Below are 23465 nucleotides of genomic sequence, written 5' to 3'. Positions count from 1 at the left end.
GCCGAGCACACATTGATACCTAACGACAAAGAGGAAGTAAGTAAACCAAGAAGATGCATCAAGGCAAGATGAATGTAGAGCTGCTGGTCTCATTGGTGTCTGAACACAAAGGGCTTTATGACAAACGCGACAGCGACTACAAAAATCTTGATAAGAGGGAGTTGTTATGGAGAGGAATTGCAGATCAAATAGGATTCGATGTGTACCGGGGTATTTCTGTTTTTCATTAAGTGCCATCTAATGTCACGGAGTGAATTTGCACGTTCACTCGGCTCATCGCCTGCGAAAATCGCTTGGGTATGAACACAAAAGACTCGTCGAAAAACGTCGGCGATAAGCGCGCGCGATAATCGTCCCGGTGTATACGAGGCTTTACTCTCTACACTGCACTCAACCTGAGGGATTCCTACACTTTCAGTCTTTGAGGAGGACATGAAAAACAGCGCATACCGCAGGAACGGTATAACGTAAAATATTAGCGGTTTTGAAACAGTGACATTTTCAAATCGCGGTATACCTTGAAACCGGTAATCGGCCCATGCCTAAGCCAGACCCAAACCTGAGTCACCTGCATTAGCATTATCAATGTGCTAAACACTGATTACATTCTTCATATGTTCGTCTTTAGTGTTCCATGTTAGAAAGAAAGTCATACAGGTTTGGAACGACATGAGGGAGAGTACATTTTTGGGTGAACTATCCCTTTAATGCTATTTTAGTCTTTTTCTCTCAGCATTATACAACAGTTTTGAGTGTGTGTGATCTCTCAGCTCCTGAATCTTGATCAGTACTGAACCTGTGCACAGGGGTCCATGGGAATTCTGTGCTGAGAGCAGATAACAGCTGTGATGCCCGTCTCTTTCCTTTAATACTCACTAAAAAAGAGAAATGGATCAAGGAGAGAGTATAAAGAGACAGATCAATTTTTCATGAGAGCTGGGTTATGAGCTACCGCAAAATCTCTTCTGTGCTCAAAGTTTGCCATGCTGTAGCAGACAGACAGGACAGTTATTATAGAAATCCCAAAAGTATTTTGCTTGTCGCAGAGAGAGCTGGTAGTGATATCCCTGTTTCAGTGAATGTTGGTGACGTCAATGTCTGTGGGACCGAGCAGTCTAACCTGTCAAAACACATTTAAAAGGATAGTTTACCTGAAAACAGCAATTCTGTCATCATTTACTCACCTTTAGATTGTTTTAAGCCTGTATGACTTTTTTTGTCTTTGAAATTTCACCATTTTCTATGTGACATTTTAAACAACCTATGGGTTTTGCAACAACTTGCAACAACAAGAGTGAGTAATAATGGCAGAACATTAATATTTTCAATGAATTATTGCCTTAAAAGGTTCATTTAGTGTATTTTCATACACTACTGTTCAAAAGTTTCCTTCACTAGTAGGTTTTATTTATTTATTTTTTAAATACATTGATGCCTCTATTCAGCTGGGATGCATTAAATTGATCAAAAAGTACAGTAAGGACTTGCGATGTTACAAATGCAAAAGTTTCCTTCACTAGTAGGTTTTATTTATTTATTTTTTAAATACATTGATGCCTCTATTCAGCTGGGAATCTGGGATGCATTAAATTGATCAAAAAGTACAGTAAGGACTTGCGATGTTACAAATTATATCTTAATATGAATAATGTTCCTTTTAACTTTCAGTTTATCAGAGAATCCTAGGAAATGTGTGTCCCAGTTTACACTGTAGATATTAAGCAGCACAACTGTTTTCAACATGGATAATAATAATAAATGTTCCAAATCGCCATTAGAGTGATTTCTGATTTCTGAAAGTTCACGTGACACTAAAGTAGAGTAATGGCTGCTGAAAATTCAGTTTTGCTTCACAGGAATAAATAAAATTTTAAAATATATTAAAACAGAAAACAATTATTTTAAATTGCAATAATATTTCACAATATTTATTTTTACTGTATTTTTAATCAAATGAATGCAACCTTTTTGAGCATAAAATCTTTTCAAAAAAGAAAAAAAAACTTACAGACCCCAAACTTTTGAAAAGTGTATGTGCATCTTTTATATAATCTTATTTGTTTCTGAGTGTTTATTATTATATTTAGATAAAATCTTAGCTGCTTCAGAGAAACAGATATCTTGAGGAGACTCTAATGTTCCTTTTAAGAGTGTAAGTTTCCTCCATTAAAACTACAGCTGTGCTGTAATAGTGTTGCAATCACTGAAGTGCTGGAATGGAGGGAGGAGAGAGAGAGAGAGAGAGATGCGTGTACTGAGCGACCTACAGTGATGAGTCACATCCTGCAACTTTCTGCTCCTCTTCAGCTATCTGTCTGCTTTTCATTAGAGCTGCTCAATATCCACACCACCACAAAAGCCCATGGTCATTACCTTCATGACGGACTCAAACGGAGGTGGCAAACACTACAAACTTTCCCTCACGTCTCGCTTCATGATCACAAAACATCCCCTACTTAATGCACATTAGAGTTTTCATAAACACCTAATAAGGGTAAACTCAGCAACATACACCCAAATATGTCATATATTCTCTGTCTCTGGGATTTGCAGTTGACAGCATGTGGTTTGTTTAAACACTTGTGCAGAGAAGAAGATAGGATTGAGCTAATCCTGGAGATCCGCGAGGATTGCAGGTGTCTCTATCTGCTCTAAATCAGACACCTGGAATACAATCCCCTGGATTAGATTATTGTCCTATACTTCTCATATTTTCTTTACCTCAATATGTATTATTTTATTTCTTTGTGATTTAATCAAAGTCAACTTTATTGTCATTTTAAGCTCATCACATGACAATTGATAAAAAACAATTATGTGTGTATATGTGCACACGAAGACAGCATGCATTTAAATTTTTTTTTTTTAAATATTACAACATTAACCATTTGTTATATTGTTAAGAATAAATGCTATTTAATATATTAAAAAATTTAATTTTTTCCTGTGTTGGCAAAGCTCAGTTACTCCAGTCCGTTACTCCAGTATTCCGTGTCACATGATCCTTCAGAAATTATTCTAATGTTGATTTGATGGTTAAAAACATCAACGTTGTTATTATTATCAATGTTGAACAGTTGTGCTGCATAATATTCTTGTATATTATATGTGTAAGTATATATGTGTATATGAATGTATAATTGTATTAAAGTTTCCACAGCCACAAGATTAATAGACGTAGGTAGGTAGATGGATAGATAGATAGATTCTTCCATCAGTTGTCCATCCATTTTTATAATAATGTTAGATTTTACATTACTTTGTAATTCAAGTCAGTATGAAATTAAAATTGACTATTGTTGTGATTATTGTTTTTATTTTATTTTATGTAAAGCACTTTGAATTACCATTGTGTATGAAATGTGCTATACAAATAAACTTGCCTTGCCTTGCCTATACAGTAGATACAAAAATAATGATAATATATGTGTCCATTGTTCCAAAAAAAAAGTCTAATCAAAACTTGCTCCGGGGTCTGAAATTACTTTCCTTTTGGAACACCTACTTTTAATGATCTAATAATTTCATAATGAATAAAATTAGGTCCTGCCCTATTTTTTTCTAACTGAATATTAAGATTGAAACAGAAATATTTCACTCTACAGGAGTAAAATAAGATGCTGTACAAATGCTGTGTACAAGCTGGCAGTGTGTGCCTGTGTAAATATTACAGAAATCCAAAGTTCTGTCATGAAACTCTAGATGGTGCAGTCCGATCTAGACAGGTCTAACTCAATCTGGCATAATGACATTATTCACATGGCAAAGCTGATTGGTTCTTTTTGTATCAGCAGCCAATGAGCTTGCTGCTCAACATTCAAATACTTGGCTAGTGCTTGCTGTAGCAGTTGCAGCGCGCTTCAGAAACCCTCCACCTTCCCCAGCTCCACCTGTATAGATCTACTATGGGATGATCCATATATGCTACCTATGGGGGTTTTCATATATGTTATATGTGCTGCAGCAGTATTTCTTATATGCTCACAGCAGCATGTTGTGGATGTATTAGCAGTATCAAGTCTCTGTACCTGCTATGGCGCAGCAAATCTACTCTGCCAAGACCAAACACATTAACATTGTCATGTACATTACCATACCAAACCCTTCGAGGGTTGTCATCATAGAACTAATTTTGTACAGTTTTTAAGTGCATTCTAATCAAGGATTCATTTACTGGAGGGCTGTTCTGTGGATAATAGAAAGCCCAACTCAAGTAGCTCTAAATACAAATGTGTGCTGTTCAAATTGATTTAATTAAGATGTTTTAAAAGTCCAAATGGAATTGATGAGAAGACTTTCAGTTGATTTGTTTTTTTTAGGTCATGTCCCAGGCAGAAGGCCAACAGAAGAACCTGGTGAATTCCATCGAGTCGTTGCCGAGCCGCGGGCCGCTGTCCTCCCTGGACCAGGACCTGCTCCTGCTCAAAGCCACGTCTGCAGCCACACTCAGCTGTCTGGGAGAATGCCTGAGTATCCTTCAGCACAACGTGTGCCAGGCAGCCCAACACATCACCCACAGCCACATGCAGGGATCAAATACAGGCAAGAATATGGCACTGTCTGTCTCTTCTGAAATGTGTGATGTGTGTTAGTGCGGTGTTCCAAAATGTGTCCTCTTGTTACATCACATATAATATTATTGTTTGATTTATAGCAAACATAATTTGAAGCTCAATGTCCACAAATTTTCTTAATGGTGAATTTTTAAATAAATTTTAATTGCTGTGTATGATAACAGATATCATCCTGTGTGCAGATAACGTCTCTAATTGGTCAAGGCCCAAAACTGCCTCAGAAGGCCATGTGAAGATTGGAGAATTAACACGTAACAACACCTCAACTAGACATCAGCCCCACTCTCCACTTCACAGGAACAATGAACGGCTTAAAGACACAGAGGTACTCACAAACACACATATATTATGTTTTTCCTAACATCTTTTACGTTCTATATAGCAGTTGGCACGGGTGTTTTTTTTTTTTTTTTCCTTCATTTATTTTTAATAAAATTTTTCCATTCTATTCTATTCCTTGCCTGAAATTTGATCCATTGCTGTCACTGTTGGACAATGTTACTGCATAGTTTATTTGGTCTCGTATATGATTTTGTTTCATTCTATTTTGTCACAGAGGTACTCAGAAATACAGATATATTATGTTTTTTCATAACATTTAATTTAATTTTAATTTATTGTACTTTACATTTAATTTTATTATTTATTTATTTATTATTTATATATTTTAATGCTATTTTTAATTGAATTTAATTGAATTTTTTATTGAATTATTCTATTCTATTCTATTCCCTGCCTGAAATTTTATTCATTGCTGTCACTGTTGGACAATGTTACTACATAGTTTATATATAATTTTTCCTCGTATATGATATTGTATTTCATTTTATTAGGTCACTGAGGTACTCAGAAATGCAGATATATTATGTTTTATATCTATGACACTTTCTTAAAATGTATCTGTTGCTGTCACTGTTGGACAGCGTTACTTTAGAAAAATTAGTACTTTAGACCCTATGTGGTCTTGGATTTCATTTTACTTTGTTTTTGCAATAGACTTCTCATCCAAATTTCTGAGGCGGCACTTTCACCCTCGCCTCCTCAAAGAAACGCCCCTGCAATATAGTCATCATTACACCCATCGTTATCATTCTGAAACTGGCAGCTCTGTGACACGCTACTTATCACTTTAAAAGGGAGATGATCTTTCAGGGGTAAAATCTGTCACCGGGATCCGTTCAGCTTTTCTGATAATAGCCCAAAAAATCAGAATGGTCTCTGACTCATTTAAAGGCTCCCGTAGAGTAGACACGTCTTTGAAAAGTTTCAAATATGTGTCTGCGCTATTGTGCGTGCGCCTGCCAGGCTTCTACATTGAAGGAGTGGAAGAGGAGCACTAATTGGACGTGTTCTAGTTTTAGCGTCTGTGGTGGGTGACTGAGGATACCCACAATCCCACTGGAGCCCTGAATGAGTCAGTCGTCCCTCTTGGAAACCTTTTATCCGCCTGCGCTTCTCTGGGCTGCTGTTTCTTGGACGCAAGCGTGTGCAACTGTTTGTTTGCACGCACGCGGTGGCGTATGTATAAATACACGTAAATTTGTGTGTGCGCGTATGCCTGAAGGGAGCTAATTCATTTCGCGGTTGCTTTGTGTGTGCTTGTCATTAAATCGGCTCCCTGTGAGGACGAACATGCTCCCAGAATGCAGCAGACAGAATTTGTGCTACGTTTTTTCTCTGATATACTCACGATAATGTATCCAATTAATTTAACTTTGTGACATACCATTAAACCTTTAAATGACTCAGTTCGCACTGTTGAAAATTAAGAAGGTGATGATGGCATGATGCTGAAGTGTAAAGCAAATGCATGGCACATGTGTTCTTCAGTTATTTAAGGTGCTTCCAGCACCGAATGCAATTTTAACAGACGCAACATCAGCATCGACTGCATGGCTCATGGATTATCTGGGCATGAAACATGAAATATGCTGATGTATCTGAGGTCTGAAATGAGTTTGTATGAGCTCCATCAATCAATCCCATCATACTGCATTTGAGATCCGGCTGCAGGCGCCTCCTTTTTCGGGAGTGCAGTGTGTTGCTGTATGGATTCTGTGTGGCACAGTTGATTGTGGCCGCGTCACGCAGGAGTGCTCTGGTGATCTTTTATCACACTGTGTATTGTAGCCCTGGAGATACATAATTATCTGAAGCTTTCGCGCTGCGTAATGTTATTGCCAGCTGCAAAAAGCCACTTCAGCTGCTGTGGGAATTAAAGGAATAGTTCATCTACAAATGAAAAGCTGGTCATCATTTACTCACCCTTATTTCGTTCCAAACCTGTATGACTTTCTTATATCCATAGAGCGCAAAAGGCGACTTTTTGAAGAAAATCCTGGTTGCTGTTTTCAATATGTGAAAGAGCTTAAAAGACTTAAAGTAGCATTGAAGTAGTCTATATGAATTGTAAACAATATACAATAAATGAAAATTCAGTCATTAATTACTCACCCTCATGTCGTTCCAAACCCGTAAGACCTTCGTTCATCTTCGGAAACACAAATTAAGATATTTTTGATGAAATCCAAGAGCTTTCTGACCCTGCAGACAGCAATGCAACTACTATGTTCAAGGCCTAAAAAGGTAGTAAGGGCACCAATAAAATAGTCCACGTGACATCAGTGGTTCAACCGTATTATACACTAATATGCTATTTACATTAACTCCACCCACCAGCGTGTGCTTGGGCTAGACAAGACTATAAAAAAACACCTGGTAAACAGCAGCTGCAGTGGCATAGGTAGTAAAGTGCGTAGCAGTAACTTTTTGATGCGATGAACCCGAGTTTGAATCCGCCTTTTGCCAAACTTGTTCTTCTCCATTTCCTCATCACACATCACATCGGAAAGGTGTATATTTAAAAAAAAAAAAAAGTAAATAATCAAAAAGTCAAAAATAATGTTCAATAAGTCAAAGAATATTTATCAGGTAGGGGGTAGGGAGGGCTTATTGTCTCAAAAAGGCATCGATTTAATTTGAATAAAAATACACTCAATACGTTATTATTGCATACTGTTTTATAATGTGCTACAATACTGAGGTGCAAATATCTGCCACTTTACACAAAGAATTATAAATAGCATCTAACTACTATTTACACTTATTGCAAAGAAAATACTGCTATTTTTGCATAGTATTAATAGAATCTATCGCTATTTATATGTAGTGTAAAAAGTTTTATTTTTGGATGAACTGTCCCTTTAAGTCATTGTTCGCTGAAAAAAAAATGACATCCACCCTAGCTTTCAATTCTCACACGGTTTACAAATGAACCATTCATTTGAGTCTCTTTTGAGTGAATTGTTTGATATAGTTTACAAAACAGTTCTGAATGATTTGTTAACAATTCAGACTGATCCAATTCTTGGGCTCAACTCTCTGTATAATGGTTAACAACCCGTTGGAGGGGAAAGTTATCCATGAATAACAACTTAAATTTGAGTCTTTTCATGGCACACATTATAGCATGAACCTCTTATGGATCACTTGCAGTATATCAGGGTTTCCCAAGCTAGGGATTAAATAAATATATATATATATACAGTAAATAAACAATAAAAAAAGAAGATTAGGTTATTTGCATGTCGTGACCATTAACCAACATCAGAAAAAAATGAAAATTTGTCGTTATGGTTTGTTTCAAGCAAATATTTTAGGTCATCCCTGATTTATATGAAGCTTGCCCTTATATGAAATTTCCCCATTGTATTTGAAATGAGAGCAAATTATGACAGAATACTCATGGTCCGATATTTTATTTTGTATTTTATTTTTAATGAAAGCAATCCAGTTCTGTTATATGAGCAGTTGCCCGGAACTAACTGCTGTATAACATTTATAATACATTGACCTTGACCTAGCAAGTGGAATATTTATTTAAATTTATATTTTAGAATTCCAATCTTGTTATTAAAGCAGACTCATCAGAATGCATCATTACTTATTCTGCACAGGTTTGGGATATTGTAATTAATTTAGACAGACAGGGCCATGGGTCGATGGCGTAGCTACTCACCCGATGAGAAACGCCTGGCCGGTGGTTCAGCTGTAACAGTTTAAAATTCACGGGGATTGCTCAAGGATCGGGGGAACACAACAAATGATTAGCCAAGCGATTTATGCAGCAGCCGTCCCAGTGATTCTTCTTGTCTGAATGCAGAAACAGTGAGACATGCTGTAAAACAACAGTGCTGCTGGAGAGGTTATAAATCTTGGCTGCGCTGCGGACTGGAGCGAAAGGGCTTCTCTTTTATCACCGCTGGCCAAACGCCAAAGCATTTGTATGAATGTGATACTGAATCTTTTAATTGACAAACACGTACCTTTGCACCTGCAGATTGTGTTTGCTCTCATGTAAATGAAACCTAATAAGATCTCTTGTGGCAGATTGCCTATTGTTTTCATTATTAGAATGGTTGTACTTCATCGCAATCACCAGTAGAGGAAAGCAGAGAGCAGAAAGGATTGCAGTGATTGAAGATTACACGTGAACTGCAGAGAAAAGCAGTCACGACTAGCAGTCACGACTGTATAAAGCTGTCTGGGAAGGAGTTTGTGTAATGTACACAAAGCATTTAATGGTTCTTTTTTTAAGACAATGTTTTTATTGGATTCTTGGGCAACTGGGATTGAAATGAGGCTGTCAGCAGTCTCAAGGAGAGAGAGTTGTCTGTGGACCAGCGTGCCTTTCTGTACATGGTCTGACAGCTCGCTCTTCTGCGCTGTCAGAGGAAAATAACAGCAGCAAAACTGCAGGGAGCAGAAAAACAAACCTGAGCTATGAGACATGGCCCATCAAGCATACATATCCCAGATGTTTGACAGGAGAAGCAGCGGTGCAAATCCTTGTTGAGATTCAAATCGGTGTGTGAATGGGTGTTGGTGTGTGTGTGTGTGTGTGCTGTCAGCAGTCTCAAGGAGAGAGAGTTGTCTGTGGACCAGCGTGCCTTTCTGTACATGGTCTGACAGCTCGCTCTTCTGCGCTGTCAGAGGAAAATAACGGCAGCAAAACTGCAGGGAGCAGAAAAACAAACCTGAGCTATGAGACATGGCCCATCAAGCATACATATCCCAGATGTTTGACAGGAGAAGCAGCGGTGCAAATCCTTGTCGAGATTCAAATCGGTGTGTGAATGGGTGTTGGTGTGTGTGTGTGTGTGTGTGGCTAGAAGGCAATCATATGTCCTCGTCTCTGCTGGGGACGAAAGGTAACACTCTCAAGAGGCACAACACGGAGGGTTTGGATTTGTGTGCTTGGAAATGGAAAAGACTTTACAGCGGTCAGTTGACCAGTCATACTAGGCCATAGCTAAGGCAGGGGTTACATGGGAATCATGAGGAATTTATTGATTTCTGGTTCAGATTTTGATTCCAGTGATTATGATTCACTAATGAATTGTGTGTTGTTTTATAGATGAGCATTGAACTAAAAGAGAAAAAAGACATAAAAAAAACCCCTGAAAAAAATTGTCTGTTTTTTCTGCAGTTATAATTGCACTTGCTATTACAGTTGTTCAGTTTCTTTAAAAAAAGATCTAAATGTGACTTTATTAGTTCAACTGAGTACATTTTCTTATATTTTTTTTCTTTAATTTGCCAGCAATTTATTACTACAGTTATTCAGTTTTCTTATACTATGGCAGTAAATAAGCTAAATGTTATTATTATTATTATTATATCAATGTAATATAAAATAATTGTATAATAATATTTTAAATTGTATAATGTAAATGTAGTTTGTACTGTAAGTTTTTAAGATACTACTACTACTAATAATATTTTGTCAATGTAATGTAAAATAATATTATAATATTTTAAAATGTAAAAAAGTAGTATGTAGTTCAGAATTCAAGTTTTTTAGATTATTATTTTATTGATATAATGAAAAATAATATTTAATCATTTAAAAAGTAACTTTGTCTTTAAAATACTAGTACTATTAATAATTTATATATGTAATGTTAAATAGTTTAATACGTTTTAAAATTAATAAAGTAAACTACAAACTACATATACTTATTACATTTTAAAATGTATTCAATTATTTTACTTTACATTGTTAATAGAAGATATTAGTAGTAGCAGTGGTAGTAACATTTTAAAACTACAAGCTAAACGATAAACTACATTTTACTTTTTAATTTTTTTTTATTATATTATTTTACATTACATTAATAAAATATAAAAAAAAAATACAAACCTACACACACACACACAAAAGTACATTTTAAGTTTTTATTATTATTATTATTATTTTAAATAAGATTGGGATGGTGAATTCAAATGGTTGTGTTATTCATTATCATTTTATTCACCCCTGAGATCTGTTTGTTTCTGCAGACTATTATAATTTTATATGGTAGAGTTCATTAAAGGCTCTTTGTCTCAGGTACGTGGTTTCATCTTGTTCTCAGTGCGTGGGCACTTCCATTAACTGCGTCCCTGAAGACAACGTGCTGCCGCTGATTATTAATTCATGATGGTGGTGCTGTTTTAAACACTGCTTTCCCACCAGCTCATGCTGTTTTCCCAGGAGCGCTAACATGATGTCACGCCACCTGACCAAAGTCAGCTGATTTTTTATGATCAGTCCTAAAAAGGAAGGTTTCAACAAACAGTGTCTCCCACTACAGACTTTTTACCATTTGCAGTCTAAGCATTTTCACACATATCTCACAACTCCTTTGAACCCCACTGTATTTCATCTAGTGTGTATAATAGAGCTAATTGCATTGTGTACAAAAATCATCTCTGTGTGCTAAGATGAAGCCTGGAGCCAGAGTTGTGCTTTGAGTTGTGTTTGTGAACAAAAGACATTGCAGAGTATAATCTGAGATCATGCCAATGACTAATGTGAAGTGTATAGTACACACTTAATCCTCTGACTAGGGGATTTTTTCATTTTCTCTCCCCTTTTTTCTTTCCTCTGTTGGAACACACACTGTGATGAGGCTGTGTTCTGAATAGCATACTTTACTCTTACTATGTATGCAGTATGTAGTTTAAGCTTTTTTTCTATTAAAACCAATGGAAATTGATGATGTGCTGTCAGTCAAGATTTAATCAAATTTATTTTCTCAAAATAAAATGTAATTAAAAATGCAATGGACCTTTTTTTTAATTTTCTAAGATTGTATAATGAGGTCAGGTGACTACAGCATACTACTGTATACCATACTTTGTATACTGTGCAATATGCAGTATTCTAGTGTTGCATAATGAAATACCACACACACACACATATGCATGCACACACTAGGTTCAGGAGGTTCCCGTGGAGTCCTGTGCGGATCAGGTCGTGTCATGGGACCGCACGAGGATTAAACACATCATATGATACTGATCAAATGATACTGAACACATCACAAACTCAAACTGTACTAACATCATGGCAGATACTGTTTTTTTCTCCTTGCTTTACTGCATTTATACATTACTGTTCAAAAGTTTGGGCTCAGTGAGACTTTTTTTTCCTTTTTGAAATAAATTAATATTTTTTATTCTGCTAGGATGAATTTAATTCATCAAAGGTGAAAGTAGAGATATTTATAATGCTACAAAATATTTCTATTTCAAATAAATGCTGTTCTTTTGAACCTTGTTTTCATCAAAGAATCCTAAGAAAAGTGTATAACGGTTTCCACAGAAATATTAATCAGCACAACATATGTTTTTAACATTAGTAATAATAAATGTTCAGTATATTAGAATGATTTCTGAATGATCATGTGACACTGAAGACTGGAGTAATGATGCTGGAAATTTGGCTTTGGCATCAAAGGAATAAATTGCATTTTATAATTTTTAAAAATATATTTATTTAAATTGTAAAAACATTTCACTATTTATACTGTTTTTACTGCATTTTTTTTTTTGATAAAATAAATGCAGCTTTAAAATTGAAAAAATCTCACCGACCCCAAACATTTGAACAATGCCGTTTATTTATACGTTCATTACTTTAAAAAGTTAAAAATTTAAAAAATTTAAAACCAAAAAAGTGTCTTTGAGAAATCCTAAAATTTAAAGCATTACTTCCCTAATGCACCAAGGGTTTGTTTTTATACTTGTGTTAACTAGTGTTGGAGCAGTAACTAAAGTGGATGTTTGGTCAACTGGGAGTGACTGGACAAGTACATTTACATGCACTTTGATTTTAATAATTTGCCTTTAATCTGACTGAAACCAAATTTGTCCAGCTAACTACACTTGTCCTCAGCATTGTGTGCTTGCTCTGAGAAACAGAGGTGATGCTCGACATTATAATGGGGATGAGGCAGATGTGGAATTGGTGTAAATGCACTACGAAAGTGATTTAAGGTGGGAGTGGCTTTGATAGATTGAAGGTCATATGGAGGGCCTCAATTTAATCTCTTCACCGTTTCTTGATCTCTCTCTCTCTACTATATAATGTCAACTCCATCCTCCATGAACCAGAGCAAACAAACCTCATGAAGTTCAGCTGTACTTTAAGCAAGCGGTTTGTGGGGAATCGAGGCAGCATTAGAGTGAGAGAGAGAGAGAGAGTACAGGCTGGCAGAGTGGGAGGGAGCAGCACTTCCTCGGCTCAGGGACAGCTGGGCAGCCAGATAAGAGTGTCAGAGTTAGTGAGAGATCGTGAAAGAGAGAGTTTTGTGGATACCACCACAGTCAAACTATGAGATGAACACCCAAGAGCGCATTTCTGAACCAGCCCCGAAATGAATGTAAGTTTGATGCATGTTTATCCTGTTGGCGAGAGGCAGGAGTGACTCTCTGGAATGCTGGGAAGTTGGAAACTTCAGTCATTGCTGTAATGTTTTTATTGGCTCATGTTGGTCATGTTTTTATGCCAGTATTTTTGCATATTAAGTCTAGCAGTGGAAAATACCATTGCTTGGAGGTTGCTCTTTAGAAGCTCAGGTGACAAAGTGGTGTTCTTATGTATGTATCAACTTCATCTCAGATGTTTCTCAAAATTTCCTTAGGAGGAATAAAAGGAACAAAAATGAGACCATTTTAACTCCGTATTGAGCTATAAAATTAATATAGACCACAAAGCTTTGGTTTTGGTAGAATTTGATGAGAAATCTCTGACTTTTGATTGCAGACACAGTTTGACACATTAAGATCTCTTCTGAAACTTTGAAAAAGTGAGGTTACTGGAGTATTTTTCTCTGACAGAAAAGTCTTTAGAAGACAAAGTCTCCATTTTCTCTCTAGTCAATCTAGAAAAATCTGGGTACTTTTTTCATATTCTACTGTCTTCTTTCCGCTGCATCTCTTAAATCACTGTGTATTTAATTAGCTCTGATTTGATTTGCATAAACAATCTCAACATGCAACTTTTGGCTAGTAGTTACTGTAGCTACCAAACACTCCAACAAAACAAAACCACCCAACTGAGCGTCCACAGAGAAAGGAGGACAGAAATGAATAGTTTCGAGTGTCCTTGACATGGTCCTTTGTGAATCCATGTGAGCATGGAACATTGTATTTAGTATTGGTGATGCATTTGTGTTATAGATTTGTGGTCACACTGGATGTGTGAACTTGCATGTGACCTCATTCACATGTGTTTATTTAATCATATCTGTGATGACGTAAAGGGAGAGAGAAAGTGCTCTGCTCTTGTTCTATGAAATATTCAGGTGGATCGCTGCAGCTCGAAATGAGGACATCCCATCTGGCTCGATGAGCTCCTGTACTTTTTACAGGAACACAATTTTCCCTTTTTACCGCTAAGAGAGAATGCTGAAGGAAAGGGAAATATGATAAATGGTTTGCAAGAGAATCTAATCAAATCGGCCCATAACGCCACGGGCAATGTTTTGTGCCCAGTTGTAAGCGTTACCTCGGGGATTACGGCTTGTTCACAAAACCCTACTATTTTACTTTACAGTCTAATCATATAACCCATTTAGATCCCATCTGCTGCCCCTCACTTACTCACATTCATGTGCCTTGGAAAGGAAAAAGGAGTGATCCGAATACTTTCCGTACCCACTGTATATATATATATATAATTTTTTTTATTTTTTTATTTTTTTTACAAAAATGAATTAAATGTTTTTACAAAAAAGGGGAATACAAAAATGAATTACATTAAATATAATGAATAAATATATTGACAGCTTATAATACAATGACAACTTTTACATTTTACAACAATTACATTTAAATTATAAATTAAATAATTAAAATAATAAATGGGAAAAAAATAAAAGTAAAAAAGTTCTCCACCATGTTCTCTTTTTTTAGTTGCAATTTCTATAGCATTTCTATGGTTAAAGGAGTGTTGAAACAACAACAAAACAATACAAAAACAAATTTCAACACTAATCGGGTTCGTTTACAAGTGAATTATTGTCAGTGGTGACTGACAGCATGGTATGAAAGCCCATTTCCACCATAAACATTTTTTTGTCTTGGTAAATAAAAAATAATAAGTCAATTATGAGATACAATTATGGGATTAAAAAGTAATGATTATGACAGTAATCATTTTGAGTTTTTATGTCAGACTTATGATTTTTTTTAATGTCATAAATTTGACTTTTTATGACATAGTTATGTTTTAAAAATTCGTAATGAATACATAGACTTTTTATGTCAACTATAACTCAATTATAACATCTTATCATTTAGACTGTCTATGTCATAATTATGATTGTTTTTCTTATGTGGTGGATATGGGCTTTCACAGCATGCCATGTATGTGGTGTATAGAAATTAGGTTTAAAATATAATTAGTAGTAAATAACAAGTGATCTTTGTTCAGTAACATTTGGAAATTGTCCTGTGTGTGTGTTTGCAGAACTCCAGCTCAGAATCGGTGGACTCCAGCGAGGAGATCACAGACACAGAAGATAATGAGGAGGAAGACCTCGGAGTCTTGGATGACCAGAGAAGCATCATCCTCCATCTGCTGTCTCAACTCAAACTGGGCATGGACCTCACACGGGTATACACACACACAAACACACACACTTGCTGTCCCACCCAAACTAATCATGAAGTTGAAATGGTCGTGAAACAATTTGGCCATTCCCAACTTGTGTACATTTGCTCTTCCTTTTCATATACAAACAGGAACCACTCAAGACTATTTATATCCTCTTGATCTCAGGGAACAAAGGATGGTTTTCTAGCTTTTTACGATTTGGAAATCTTTGTTATTAGATTTTTATTATTAGAACATTGTGGCATACACCCACATTGTGTGCCATAAACAAAAGTAAAAAAAAAAAAAGAAAAATGCTTTGTTTTAAGGGTGGGTTTATGTTTATCTGTAACTCATTATAATTTGCTTCACATAAAAAAAAAAATAGAGGTGTATGTTATGTCCTTATTTAGAATTTAGTTAACAACCGGACAATCTCGTGCTTTTTTCTATGTATTAAAGTTTTGCATGGACATTGTCTAGCTTTGGACACAGATTGAGGATGTGCCACGCTACGTGAAGAAGAATATTATTAATATAATCATAGCTCAGGGCAAATTCAGTTTCATAATTATACTTTACATAATCAGTTAACAGGAAACGTTATCTGATATGATGTTCCTGTTCGTCCTCGTGATTAGGAATCTAATGAACTAAGTGTCGAGAGGTGTCGTGATATTATTGTACTAATTACGCTTCATCAGCCTGAGGAATATTTCAGTGTTGTGATATATGTTTCTCTCTATACTACCTACCTCGTCTTTGTTTAGTCTCTCTCTGAGAGGAACATTTCCTTCTGGGCTTGTGTTTATAGTTCAGCAGGATTTGAGCAGTCATTTGGATAGCTCAGATGATGAAGTTCAGTGATGTGTGTGGATGTGTACTGTAGGCCTCAGGGGGAACGGACAGTGCATTGATCCATGGAGTCAGAATCTGTGATACAGAGACTAGCATACAGTTATTATGTTATTACATCTTTGAGCATCAGTATTAATGTGTTTACACTGGCAGCAGATCACATTGCATAAAGCTGAATAATATAAAGTAATATAAGCTAGGGGTGGGCGGTATGACCAAAATCTTATCACGATCCGAGTAATTTTATTTCACGATAATGATATATATCACACAATATAGTTATTTTTGCTTTAAATAAGGTCTTTATGATATCAAAATCTTTGATACCATAGAAATTTCATAATTCTAGTCACCAGTGTCAATATCACAAAAAACTAAGAGTAACCTAAACAAAAACAAAACTCAAGCTCACTGAAGGCAAGTAAACGGTCATTAATTAAGAATAAATAAGAATAAGAAACTAATTACAAGTAATGGGACAAAAAAACTACAGTATATCAAATAAATAACAAATGCTACATACATTGTATAAAGTAATCAAATGTATAAAAACACTGCATATTCTTCACTGTGTAAATTAAATATATATTTCTCTTTTATTAAAGTAACAAAAGTGGTAGTTTATCTCCACTTTTTCTTTCTTTTGTTGTTTGATTAACATGAATGGCAGACAGCAGGAATATTAGACTGCTGTCACTTTAAGAGCTGACCGGATCCAATATACTGTTACACATGTGTTTTCTTTCTCAGATGTTTGCTTTCACTTAAGACCTAAATTACACTTTCGACTCATACAAGTACATGTTTTTAACTATTCAAGGCCTATAAAGTGGCAAAAAAACTGTTTTGAACAGTAGAACACTGTCTTCACGTGTGCGCACATCACTGATAGTGCTCAGAAATAGTCTCAGACAGCACGCACATATAGCGAAATGAGTTCTCTTTCGCTGCAGATTGATTTTCAATGGCTTAAAATCACTTGATTTTAAATCGCAATGCTTAAAAACACGTGCAAACGATACGTTTTCGTGACCATGTAGCACAGCAATGTTACATGAATGTGTAACTGCGATAGAGACAATAGTTCAGAATCTCTACCGGTTGACAAATTCTACCGGTTAATTGTGTCTACTGGTATATTGCCCACCCCTAATATAAGCAATATCACACAGCTAAGATTGCTGGGGTACTTTTATATATATATATATGCGGATTTGAGTGTGATATTGCTTTAATACAGAAGTTCAAGAAACAAGAATTTCTTATTGAGTAATTTTAGGCACAATATTGCCTGTTACTTTGTTTTGCGCCTACAGTAAAAACAGCTCTGAACCAAGCCTCAGCAGAGTCATCGCTCAGTATAGTAGTGAATGAGTCAGTGTTTCTAAACAAATTGGTTGAGTGAATTATTCAGTGATTCACCCATTCATCCTAATTAATCAGTGATATTTTTATGATTTTTTGAGGATTTAAACTACAGAAATGGTGACATTCTGTCTGGAATGTGCAAACACAGAGAAGTTATGTGATACAAATATAATATAATATAATATGTTCTTTGCTGCTCAAGTTTCCTCAAATCAGCAGCTATATATTGGTCAGATAATGTATGCCAATATTATTTGTTCTCAGGTGGTGTTGCCCACGTTCATCTTAGAGAAGCGCTCTCTTTTGGAGATGTATGCCAACTTCATGGCCCATCCGGATGTGTTTTTGGCCATCACATCTGGAGTGACAGCAGAGGAACGTATGATCCGGTTTGTGGAATACTACTTGACTGCTTTCCATGAGGGTCGTAAAGGTGCTGTGGCCAAGAAGCCTTACAACCCCATTCTGGGGGAGAGCTTCCAATGCACATGGGACGTACCGCAAGATAAGGTGCGGCCCCTCAGGACTACCAGCTCAAGTCCAGCCCCTGCGGCTGCTCATTCCACCCAGACCGCCTCCAATGAGGGGTTAGGATCTTACCAGCTACGTTTTGTGGCTGAGCAGGTGTCCCACCACCCCCCGGTCTCTGGATTCTACTGCGAGTGCAAAGAGCAGCAGATATGCGTCAACACCCATGTTTGGACTAAAAGCAAATTCATGGGCATGTCCATAGGAGTGTCAATGGTTGGAGAAGGTGAGTTTGATGAGTCTCTCTTAACACCAGTTTAAATTTTAGTATGCTTTATTGGTGTGACAAATATTTTACATAAGGACAGTACATTGGTACCATATCGACTGATAGCAATACATTTTTTATTTATTGGTATCAATGGATATTAAATATTTAATTATTTGTGCTCATTTTCCATATTTTTATGTTAGTTGTATTTTTGTTATCCAATGCTTACATAAAATTAATCTTTAAACTATAAGAATGAATATACAAATGAATATACATTTTTCATGCTGCTGCGCTTTATGATGTGATTAGATCATTTTAGTTAATATCATTCATTTGTTTTTACAGTTTTTGTTAATATTTTTAATTCAATTTTATTTTTTGTATGTGTGTGTGTGTGTGTGTGTTTGTGTGTAGTTATAGTAGTTTTAGTTGTAGTTATTTTAGTGCAAAAATTAGAAATGTGGTCTTGGCAACTATCTGAAATAAAATAAGTATATATATATTATTTATTTTTTCATTTAATGATCCATTTAGACAAATCTATTTTATACTTTTGATATTGATATATCCATAGCATGAAAATAATTATAGTCTTATAGGTATTGATCAGAATTTTAATATGAAATAATAATAATTATTATTTAATATTAAAATGAAAGTTGTGTAAAATACATAAGTTTTTTTTTTAAATACAGTGTAGTTTGTTTCTGTAAAAACTGCTAATATAGTTTCTTAGAAGCATTTATTTATTCATAAAGTTGTGTTATGTTTATGGCAGTCATTTGTCTGTTGGGATCATTGAGTTTTGTTCATTACTGTTTGATTAAAGCCTGAGGGTTTGCTCATTCAGGCAGAACTGTTTTTCCTCCATCCTCTCAGATGTGTGACCAAAGAGCATACCGTTTCTAGATCAGCTGATTGTGGTTATATGAGTGTCGGCCACAGGGCCTGTGATATTTACTGGTGCTTATATCACAACTCCATCTGTCTCAGAGAATAACAACAGAAACTCTCCCCTTGATGTTTCACTTCACTCAGTCGCTTGATGTTTCATTCTGATTCTAAAACTGGTGAGCTGCCAACAAAGGCATTGTCATTGCACGCCCTGATGTTCCAGAATCTCTGCTTTAATTTAATAAGGATACCTTGTTTTGGCCATATTCTTCACAAGGAATGAAATCCCGGAATGAATTGTGACAAAATGTCAGATGGCACAAGATAAATGTTGACTATAAATACACTTAGGGAATGGAGCACTAAGTGCGGACTAAACGGACTGTTTTACTCAAAACTTGTGTTTGCCTTACCATGTGCACTGCTGAATAAAAGTTAGGCAGCATTTATTTGTGACCCTGGACCACAAAACCAGTCTTAAGTCGTTTGGGTATATTTGTAGCAATAGCCAAAACACCATTGTATGGGTCAAAATTATCGATTTTTCTTTTATGCCAAAAATCATTAGTACATTAAGTACAGATCATGTTCCATAAAGATATTTTGTAAATTTCCTACCGTAAATATATCAAAACTTAATTTTTGATTAGTAATATGCATGGCTAAGAACTTTATTTGGATAACTTTAAAGGTGATTTTCTCAATATTGAGATTTTTTTTGCACCCTCAGTTTCCAGATTTTCAAATAGTTGTATCTCGGCTGAATATTGTCCTATCCTAACAAACCATACATCAGTGGAAAGCTTATTTATTCAGCTTTCAGATTATGTATTTCAAAAAATGTACCCTTATGACTGGTTTTGTGGTCCAGGGTCACATTTGATCAAAAGATACAGTAATTTTGTGAAATATTATAGATTATTTAGATATTATAAGATATAAGAATTTACAATAACTGTTTTTGTTGCCCAAGTAACATTTCTTATTACTATTAATGTTGAAAACAGTTGTGCAGCTTAATATTTTTGTATTTTTCATATTTTCATATATTTTTTATATGCATCTATCTATCTATCTATCCATCTAATCTATGCATTTTTTTTTTCTTTTAAGTAGCGTTTTTTTTATGGTTTTAGTTAACTGTAATATCTCTGGCATGACAATTTTCTTTTGTGAAACAGTAAAATGCTCGCTATTCTAAAAACCCATTTGAATTTCCTGATGGAACCCATAGTCAATCAGCATTCCAGGCTCGCTACAAATTGACATCATGACTGAATTAAGGGTGCTTGAACAGCCTTAACACAGTGAATGTCCCTCCTGCTAATCAGCCACGTCGGCTCCATCAAATGTAGTTTCCTCATGTGTCAGCACGGATGAATTCGACTGTCCTCTACTGGGATCTTCAGAGAAGCTCTGTTATCAGCATTCCCACAGGGAACTGCTCCAGCAGCACTGCTTCGGGCCGCAGCACGTTTGACCCGTCTGGAGCAGAGATCCAGAGACAGGGAGCCGAACTGCACCCGCCCCCTTCAGCTCACTTGTCTCTGGGAAACAGATGTGCTGTTGTCAGACCTGACTGAAAGCCCACAGAGATTTTGCCACTAGACAGCTGTCCATTATGTAACCAGAATAAAAAGAGGCCAGGCCCACCGAGAGAGCTGCTGTTCAGATGTTACCCGAGTTACACAGCTAGACGCAATTCATCATTTTAATTAATAACTTCCAACTGTAGTTCGAGACTTGCATTATAATATAGTATATTAAAATCAAAGTACACCAGGAAACTGATATTGTTAAATGATTGAGGGAAAAAATCTGTCATCCTGGTGACACATGAACCTGGGCTGTGCAGAAGGATTATAGTGGTAATTAAGCTTGAATTTAATTTTTTTAAACTAATAGTCCTAAATGCATGCTAATGAATTGTTAATATAATTTGGAACCAATTCTAATATTCTCAAAAAAGTAGTTTTGCTTTAGGATCCAGATTTTACATTGGTCATAAAGTGTTGACATTTACAGAATTGTTTATCATACAGAGGTAAACAATTTACTAAAAAAATCTATTATTGATCTTAATATTACTGTGAACTTTTCATATTTTCAGTTTCAATTTTCAACTTTTCAATTTTTCCTAATGAACTTTTAATGTATTTTTTATGGTTTGTTGTGGCTTCCATTTGGCTCATTATTATCATATATATTTTTTTACATTCACTATTATTTTCTATTGCTTTTAGCATTATTTGTATACTAGTATAGTATTTATTAATATTTTATATTAGCTTTAATTTTATTTATTTACTTTTTAGTAATTGTATTGTAATTTAATATATTTCGGGGGTTTTTCTTCTATTTTCAGTTTTTTAAAATACTATGAATTTATTTATTTGTTTGTTCAGTTTTAGTTTTAGTAAACTTAAACATATTCTAATTTAGCTGGTGGCCAAGGCAAGATTTTATTTTATTTTTTTAAATCTAATATTTAGATTTCAGCTTTATTTCAAATGAACAAAATGTTTGTTATATATATTTTTAGTTTTATTTAACAATAACATCACTCTCCATAATCCCACTGCTCTAAGAATCCACCTTTTTAAGCGTTTTTATTTATTTTTCAGTTGTTTACCTATTTATAATGTAGATTAAGTAGCAGCATTAAATCTTTGCAAAGTTCATAAAACATCAAGTTACCAAGCAATGAATATTGAATTATTTGTTCATTTTGACCAAATAACTAAAGATCCTGGATCAACTGAACTAATACATTGAAATGTGTGATTTCAGTTTATCTATTAGGATCTTATTTCATTATTTCTTTGAGAATTCTTACAGGACATTTGATTCCTTTAGGATTGGTTGGGACCGATTTAGAATTTGTGATACAATGTGATAGATGAAACTGTTAGATTGACATTTAAGAGCACAAACAGTTTTTGTATGAATGCAAAATCACCGTTCATGTTTTAATTTGATCATAACCTAAACATCTAGCATAATACTTGGCTTGCTTTTTGAGTTTCTCCTCTGCACCAAACACGCAAAAGCTTTGTAAACTCCTTCAACGTGGATCAGTATTGCTGCCAATCTTTTATATGGAGATGAGCTGAAAGCGTTCAGTACTGTATCTACGGTTCCTGGTGAGTGTGTTCTGCTGAAGAGTGTGTGCCCTGTGTTTTACGTTAGGAGTGTTACATCTCTTGGAGCATGATGAGGAGTATGTGTTCACGCTGCCGTCTGCCTACGCTCGCTCCATCCTCACAGTGCCCTGGGTGGAGCTGGGCGGGAAAGTTTCCATCTGCTGCGCCAAAAGCGGATACTCTTCCACCGTCACATTCCACACCAAACCCTTCTACGGAGGGAAGGTTCACAGGTGAGCGTGACGAGACTTGTCTTTGAGAGCCTGTTTTATTTGAGATCAGGTCAAAGAGTTTTTCTTTTGTCATTCTCCAACAGAGTCACGGCTGAGGTAAAGCACAACCCCAGTGCCACCATCGTCTGCAAGGCTCAGGGGGAGTGGAACGGGACACTGGAGTTCACCTACAGCAGCGGAGAGACCAAAGTGATTGACACCTCCAAACTGCCGGTCATTAAGAAGAAGATCCGGCCCCTGGAGAAACAGGGCCAGTATGAATCGAGGTGAGGAGATGCGTTCATGAATTTAGCTTCAGTAATGACCATGTGAGAGAACTGATAACGAGAATTAACATGAAGGATCTTTTCTTTGAAGTTGCTATAAGCATTGTTTTACAGTTTTATATTCATATTCCTTTTCATTAGTAGTAGACTTTTCATATTATGTGAGTAGCAGCTTTAAACCTTTGTTTAAAAGTAAAAAAAAAACAAAAGTAAAGTTTATAACCATTAAATATTGTTTAAATTAATATTAAATATTGCTAAATATTGTTAAAATTTCCTCAATTTGAAAACTTGCTAAACAACTAAATCTTATTTTATTTTATCCCATAAGATGTGACAGACAACCCAGATATTTAATCCTTTTTATGCCTTTTCAAATTTATTTTCATTTGTAGTCTTGCTTTATTTTATTTTATTTATATATATATATATATATATATATATATATATATATATATATATA

At 35.4% G+C, this 23465-nt stretch overlaps 1 protein-coding gene across 3 annotated transcripts in view; it reads left to right on the top strand.

The window, feature by feature from the left end:
* osbpl10b (oxysterol binding protein-like 10b) overlaps positions 1-23465 on the top strand; it is a 61254-nt gene that overhangs the window by 34401 nt on the left and 3388 nt on the right. For all 3 annotated transcript variants that reach the window (XM_016292552.1, XM_016292551.1, XM_016292549.1), the window contains 6 exons: positions 4320-4542; positions 4757-4899; positions 15373-15519; positions 17989-18478; positions 22550-22736; positions 22820-23002. In XM_016292552.1, the coding sequence (XP_016148038.1) occupies positions 4320-4542; positions 4757-4899; positions 15373-15519; positions 17989-18478; positions 22550-22736; positions 22820-23002 (1373 nt within the window). The remainder of the gene's footprint in view (positions 1-4319; positions 4543-4756; positions 4900-15372; positions 15520-17988; positions 18479-22549; positions 22737-22819; positions 23003-23465) is intronic.

Source organism: Sinocyclocheilus grahami, unplaced genomic scaffold, assembly GCF_001515645.1.
Source record: "Sinocyclocheilus grahami isolate Dianchi unplaced genomic scaffold, SAMN03320097.WGS_v1.1 scaffold288.1, whole genome shotgun sequence".
Taxonomy (NCBI): Eukaryota; Metazoa; Chordata; class Actinopteri; order Cypriniformes; family Cyprinidae; genus Sinocyclocheilus; species Sinocyclocheilus grahami.
This window is presented reverse-complemented; position numbering and strand designations above follow the sequence as displayed.